A 7,460-nucleotide genomic window follows, 5' to 3' on the forward strand; every position below is an offset into this window, starting at 1 on the left:
TTTGGAAGACAACTATCTGGCCGACTGATTGGAAGAGATCCGTATTTGTGCCCATTCCAAAGAGAGGTGACCCAACGGAATGTGGAAATCATCAGACAATTTCTTTGATATCCCATGTAGGTGAAGTTTTACTACAGGTAATACAGAAATGGCTGCAAGCATACACTGACAGAGAACTTCCAGAGGTTCAAGCCGGATTCAGAAGAGGCCGTGGAACGAGGGATATCATTGCTGATGTCCGATGGATCTTGGTTGAAAGCAAAGAATATCAGAAAGATGTTTACCTGTGCTTTATTGACTACGCAAAGGCTTTCTTTCGATTGTGTGGATCATGACAAGCTATGGACAACATTGCAATTATGAGTATTCTTGAACACTTAATTGTGCTCATGAGGAATCTGTACCTGGACCAAGAGGCAGTTGTTCGAACAGAACACGGAACACTGAATGGTTTAAAATTAAAAAAGGTATGCAACAAGGTTGTATTCTTTCACCATACTTATTCAAGCTTTATGATGAGCAAATCATCCGAGAAGCTGGGTTCTATGAAGAAAAATGTGACATCAGGATTGGAGGAAGACTCATTAACAACCTGCGATATGCAGATGCTTGCTGAAAGTGAAGAGGACTTAAAATATTTACTAATGAAGATCAAAGATCACAGCCTTTGGTATGGATTACATCTCAATGTCAAGAAAACAGAAATCCTTGCCAATGGACCAATAAACAACATTCGTATCAATGGAGAAAAGATTGAAGTTGTCAAGGACTTCATTCTTCTTGGATCAACTATCAACACACATGGAAGCAGCAGTCAAGAAATCAAACGACGTATTGTATTAGGCAAATCTGCTGCACAAGACCTTTTTAAAGTGTTGAAGAGAAAAGATGTCAGCTTGAGGACTAAGGTGCCCCAGCCCAAGCCATGGTATTATTAATAACCTCATATGCATGCGAAAGCTGGACAGTGAATAAAGAAGACCGTAGAAGAATTGATGCTGTTGAGTTATAGTGTTGATGGAGAATACTGAAAGTGCCACGGGCTGCCAAAAGAACCAATAGATCCGTTTTGGAAGAAGTACAGTCAGAGTGCTCCTTGGATGCCAAGAACCAAACTTCGTCTCTCATACTTCAGACATATTGTCAGGAGGGACCAGTGGCTGGAGAAGGATATCAAGCTTGGGAAGTTAGAGAGTCAGAGAAAAAGAGGAAGACCCCCAATGAGATGGATTGGCCAAGTGGCAGCATCAATGGACTCAAGCGTGGCAACAGTAGTGAGGCTGGCCTAGGATCGGGCGGTGTTTCGTTCTGCTGTGCCAAAGGTTGCTATGGGTCAGTACCAACTCGATGACACCTAACAACAATAGTGGTTTTAAAATTAATACTAATGAGAAAAATGCTTAAATTATAATGTTTCTAAAAAGTAGAATACAATACTTATGTGTTTGTGTATTCATACAATGAAAAGAAACAACAGTATATTAAAAGACAAAGGAATACAGCTAAACACTAGACAAGGTGTCTAATATTCGTGATATTTGGGTAATAGGTTTTGTCATCTTTTTTCGGACTTTCTAGATTTTTGAAATGATTGCTAATCAATATTTCCTAGATTTTTTTTCACATATAATAAGTAAATGCTTTTCCTGCCTTGTTTTCCTTCCAGGTGTCATGTTTTACCTAGAAGGGAAAAAATTTACCCTAAAATTTTACCTAAAACTGTTGCATGCCAGTGCTGACTCATAGTGACCTTGTATAGGGTTTCTGAGGAGCTGCTGGTGGGTTTGAACCACCGACCTTGTAGTTAGCAGTTCAGTGCTTATCCTACAGCACCATAGCAGGATTCCATCTGGAGCTATTTGTTGTTATTAAGTGCCTTTCGAGTCAATTCCAACTCACAGGGACCCTGTATAGGGTTTCCAAGGAGCGGCTGGTGAGCTTAAATTGCCAACTTGAGGTTCAAACTGACTTCGCAGTCCAGCACTTTAACCCACAGCGCCACCCCAGGACTCCATAGAGAGCTGTATCTGTTATCTGAGTAAGATTATGTTTGGAGATGTAAGCACAGTAAGTGAATATTTTCTCTAGCTGGTGACTGTTTCCATGATCTTTATTTTTCTTTATGCTTACCTCTGCTTCCTAATTTTTCTTTATTTGTCCAATTTGATAGGACAAAAACAACACTAGACAGATTTTCAAATTTACAGCAATTAAAAAAAAAAAGCAAACTGATTTTGGTACCTTCCAGTGGATGATTTAGGTCTTTTAACTTACACATTAATTAAGGTAAAGAAGATAAGCATACGAGGAGGCTTCAAAACGTTCCTAGAAAATTCCATTATCTGTTTTATTCTTCTTTTAAAGTTTTTATTGTGAATTGAGTGATAGTTTACTTGGGAGAACATCAGCTTAATACTCATCCTATCGTGTTTTGTTTCATTGTAATAATTACAATCCCCCCCATGTATCATCATCCAACAGTATTTGCTTCTATTCCCGTATCTTTTAACTGGAATTTTTCTATTGACTTTTTGAAACCCCCTCATATACTTTATTTTGGCTTCCACGGTAGTCTCATGATCTTTCCTTCTGTGCGGTGTTGGTTACTGGTAGAGACGCACCTCGGTGTCATAGGTTGGATTGTAGTCATTGTAACCAGAATAGAGGTCATCCTCATCTGTCTCTGGAGCCAAGTGCACATTTTGCATCATCTGTACCTGTGAAAAAGTGGCAGTCTAAGTATGTTCTTAGTGTATACAGTCAGAGCTACTTAATACCCTGCGCTGGTAAACTTCCTCTAGCCCACCCGGCTCACACACGGTGCTAGTTGTACGTATCAATCCAGGGAAACTCGGGCCACTCAAATGTGTGGTGAGTAATAAACCCCACACCACACAGCAGCTGTGTCCTATGGGAGTCTCGGCTTCCCTTTCCTAAGCAGCAGACCCCTGCTGCTCCGTGCAGCCCATCTCTCTCCACTGTCACCCAGGACTTGGTCTGTGGGTACTGGCTGCAAGCTCCAGTGTCCCTCGTGACCCCCTCTACTTCAGACATATCAGGAGGGACCCCTTCTCTCTCTCATCACCAGCCACCCGGGGCTGGGTCAGCAAGGACCAACTGTGAGTCCAGGAGTCCACCTGACTCTATTTACCGCTGACCAGACTCCTGACTCCTTTGAGTCGCTCTGATAATCTACTGGATTGGCTCTAGGGACTCAACGGAGACACTAAACCGGTAATGACACTTTAATATAACAATGAAAACACAAAGTACAAATGAAGAGCCATATAGGGCAAGGTCTGGGAGGGGTCCCGGTACAGAGCTTCCATAGCCGAAGAGAACACGCTAGCCTCCTGTGAGCAGACAACCTGAAGCTCTGAGTCCCTATCTTCCAAAGCCTCTCCACTGTCCTGTTCATGATTAATTCTATCATGCCTTGTGAGGCTTGGTTACTATCGGGCCCCCAGGGGAGCCTCTGTCCTTGAGGCTCTCAGGAACCCCAAGCAAAAGGCCAAATTTCTTTCTGCACCTCACACTTACATGAGGGGGCTTCAAAAAGTTCATGGACAAATGAATTAAAAGAGAATGGAATTTTTCCAAGAACTTTTTGAAGCCCTCTTGGAGACAGAAGTAAATTACTGCCTGTATTTCCAAGGAGCTTCGTACCAAGTACAGAAGGTACAATGTCCACTGTAACTTTCAACTTTGCTGTTTTGTTTTGTTCCACTCATAGCAACCTTATGCATAACAGAATCAAGCACTGTCTGGTCTCACAATTGTTATGCTTGAGCCTACTGCTGCTGACTCCATGACAATCCATCCGTTGGGGGTCTTCCTCATTTTTTGCTGATCCTCCACCTCTCTAAGGATGGGTCCCTCCTGATAATATCTATGAAATTTGTCAATAAAATGTTGAAGAAAAAAATGTAATCGAATAAAATGTCAAAGCAAAGTAAAATAGAAATGGAGAAGAAATTAAGTAGCATTCGCTAAGAAATCCAAGTGGAAGAGATGCATATTTGTGTCCATTCAAAAAAAAAAAAAATCAAGTGTAATATGAAAATTACCGAAAAGCATCAGTGTCACATGTCACCAAAATTTTGCTGAAGATAATACAAAAAAAAACACTGTAGCCAAATATCAACAGGGAACTGCCAAAATTCAAAGTGGATTCAGAAGAGATCTTGGCTGAATGTACAGAATACCAAAAAGATGTTTGCCTGTGTTTTATCAATTATACAAAACCATCTGACTTTATGCGTCATAACATGGATAACATTACCAAGAATGGGAATTCCAGAATACTTATTTGTGCTCATGTGGAACCTGTGCATGGACCGAGAAGCAGTCATTCCACTAGAACACGGAGGCTTGTGGTTTAAAATCAGAAAAAGTGTGCTGCAAGGCTAGACCCTTTCACTTAATCTACATGCTGAACAAACAGTCCAAGAAACTGGTCTATACAAAGAACACGCATCAGGACTGGAGGAAGTTTCAATCACAACCAGCGATGTGTGGATGATACAACCTTGCTTGCTGAAAGCAAAGAGAACTTGATGCACTTACTAATGGTCAAAGAATCATCACAACTGGGCCATTAAGCAACGTGTTAAATGGTGACAAAACTGAAGTTGTCAAGTTTTTCATTCTATTTGGGTCAACAATCAATACCTAAGGAAGCAGCAGTCAAGAAATGGTGGTGGTTATGTGTCCATGAATCAATTCCTACTCATAGTAACCTTGTATAGTGTTTCCAAGACTGTAAACCTTCACAGGAGCAGAAAGTCTCATCTTTCCTTCTGCAGAGTGGCTGGTAGATTTAAACTGCTGACCAACTCCTAACCCACTACACTACCAGCGCTCCTTGAATGATGCACAGCTTTGGGAAAATCTGTTGCCAAATACTTTAAAAGTGTTACAAAGCAAAGATGTTGCACTTTGAAGACTAAGGTGAGTCTGACCTAAATCATGGTCTCTTTAAGCACCTACTATGTATGGGAAAGCTGGTCAACAAAAATACAAAAACAAAGGCAATCTGGCATATTTGAATTGTGTTGTTGGCAAAGACCACTGAATAAACAAATTCATCTTAGAGGAAGGACAGCCAGACCATGCCTTAGAAACAACGTTCCGTCTGTCCTTTAGAAGCAAGGATGGTGAGACAGTCTTATTTTGGACATGTTATCAAGAAAGACCAGTCACTAGAAAAGAATATCATGTTTGATAAAGTCGAGGAAGACCCTTCATGCGATGGACTGAAATGATGGCTGCAACAGTAGACTCAAACATACCAGTTTGTGAGGCTGGTGCAGGACTGGGCAAAGTCTGAGCTGCCTATGGCACTGAAGAAGGATAGTAAAAGGACCACGGACTGCCAGAAGAACAACGAAATCTGTGTTGGAAGACGTACAGCCAGAATGCTCCTTAGAAGCCACCATCGTGAGACTTTGTTCCTCATACTTCGGATGTGTTATCAGAAGGGACCAGTCCCTGAAGAAGGACATCATGCTTGAAAAAGTGGAGGGTCCGCGGGAAAAAAGGAAGACCCCCCCAATGAGATGGATTGGTACAGTGACAACAGCAATGGGCTTAGGCATAACAATTGTGAAGAGGGTGCAGGACCACGCCCCGTTTTTCATTCTATTGTGCATAAGGTTGCCGTGAGTCGGAACCAACTCTACGGCCCAAAGAATAACAGGGAATCAGGGAAGGCTTCCCAGAGGAAGCAGCATTCAAAACAAGTCAATATATTCGGCAAGTTTTTTGAGAGAAGGATACGTACACAAGAAATTTATATTTTTACAATGCGCCAGACTGCAAAGCCATTTGAACCGCAAGGTCGGCAGTTCAAGCTCACCAGCTGCTCCTCGGATACCCTATACAGGGTCACTATGGGTCAGAACTGACTTGACGGCACTTAACAACAACCACATTCTATTAGTCTTAAACTATTGCTAGTTTCCCTGTACCTTTAACTATTACTTTCTATGCCTTTCATCCATCCTAACTATTAAGTGCCATCGAGTCATTTCCGACCCACAGCAACCCAGTATAAGGTTCTGAGGAGCAGCTGGTGAGCTTGAACCACTGACCTTGTGGTTCAAACCGGCTTTGCAGTTCAGCGCATTAAGCAATCAGTAATCTACTTTATGTCTATACATTTGCATATCCTTTAATATTTCACATAATTACAATCATATCATTTGTGATTATTTTTCACTTAGTATGATGTTTTCACGGTTCATCCCTACTATAGCATGTAATATTACTACATCCCTTTTTAAGACCAAATAATATCCCAGTGTAACTCTACACAAAAGAGAAAGAAACACTGCCCGGTCCTGCACCACCTTTGTAATTGCCAATTTTGAGTTCTTCATTACAGTCACCATGTCAACCCACCTTGGTGAGGGTTTTCCTTGATTTTGCTGACCCTCCACTTTACCAAGCATGATGTCTTTTGCCTGCTTGATATCATGCTCAAAGTACATGAGATGAAATCTAGCCATCCTTGCTTCGAATGACCATTCTAACTGTATTTCTTCCGAGACAATTTGTTCTTCTGGCGGTCCATGGTACTTTCAAAATTCTTCACCGACATCATCATTCAAATGCATCAGCTTTTCTCCAGTCTTATTGGTCAGCTTTGCTATGCATATGAGGTGACTGGGTCAAGCGCACCTTAGTCCTCAGAGTAACATCTTTGCTCTTGAACACTTATAAAGAGGTCTTTTGCAGCAGATTTGCCCAATGCAATACATTCTTTGAGTTCCTGACAGCTAGTCCTGGTGTAGCACTGTGGGTTAATATGCCAGACTGCAAAGCCATTTGATTACTACAAGGTCGGCGGTTCAAACTCACCAGTTGCTCCTTGGAAACCCTATACAAGGTCGCTATGGGTTGGAATCCACTCGAAGGCACTTAACAACAACACTTCCATGAGCATTGTTTGTGGAGCTAAGTAAAATTCTTGACAACTTCAATCTTTTATCCATTTATCATGTTGTTATTTACTGGTCCAGTTGTGAGGATTTTTGTTTCTTTACACTGGGGTGCAATCCATACTGAAGGCTGTATTCTTTGATTTCATCAGTGTGTGTTTTAAGACCTGTTCACTTACAGTAAGCAAGGTTGTGTCATCTGCATATAGAAGTCTTCCTCCAATCTGGGTGCCATGTTCTTCATATAGTTCAGCAGCTTCTCAGATTATTTGCTCATGATACAGACTGAATGCGTGGTGAAAGGCTACAACCCTAACGCACATCTTTCCTCATTTAAGAACATACAGTATCCCCTTGTTCTGTTTGAACGACTCCATCTTTGTCTGCGTACAGCTTCTGCATGAGCACAAGTTAAGTGTTCTGGAATTTCCGTTCTTCACAGTGTTGTCCATAATTTGGTATCTGGTGTGGTGCTGTGGGCTAATGCGTCAGACCACAAAGTCGTTCGAACTGCAAAGT

At 41.5% G+C, this 7,460-nt stretch overlaps 1 protein-coding gene across 1 annotated transcript in view; it reads right to left on the reverse strand.

Moving 5' to 3' along the window:
* Positions 1-2,717, reverse strand: part of IFT88 (intraflagellar transport 88 homolog (Chlamydomonas)) — a 107,370-nt gene extending 104,653 nt beyond the window's left edge. Inside the window, exon 1 of the mRNA XM_006831966.1 lies at positions 2,622-2,717. Within this exon, the coding sequence (XP_006832029.1) occupies positions 2,622-2,711 (90 nt within the window). The 5' untranslated portion in view covers positions 2,712-2,717. The remainder of the gene's footprint in view (positions 1-2,621) is intronic.
* Positions 2,718-7,460: the final 4,743 nt, after the last annotated feature.

This window comes from Chrysochloris asiatica, unplaced genomic scaffold (genome assembly GCF_000296735.1).
Source record: "Chrysochloris asiatica unplaced genomic scaffold, ChrAsi1.0 scaffold00005, whole genome shotgun sequence".
Classification (NCBI taxonomy): domain Eukaryota; kingdom Metazoa; phylum Chordata; class Mammalia; order Afrosoricida; family Chrysochloridae; genus Chrysochloris; species Chrysochloris asiatica.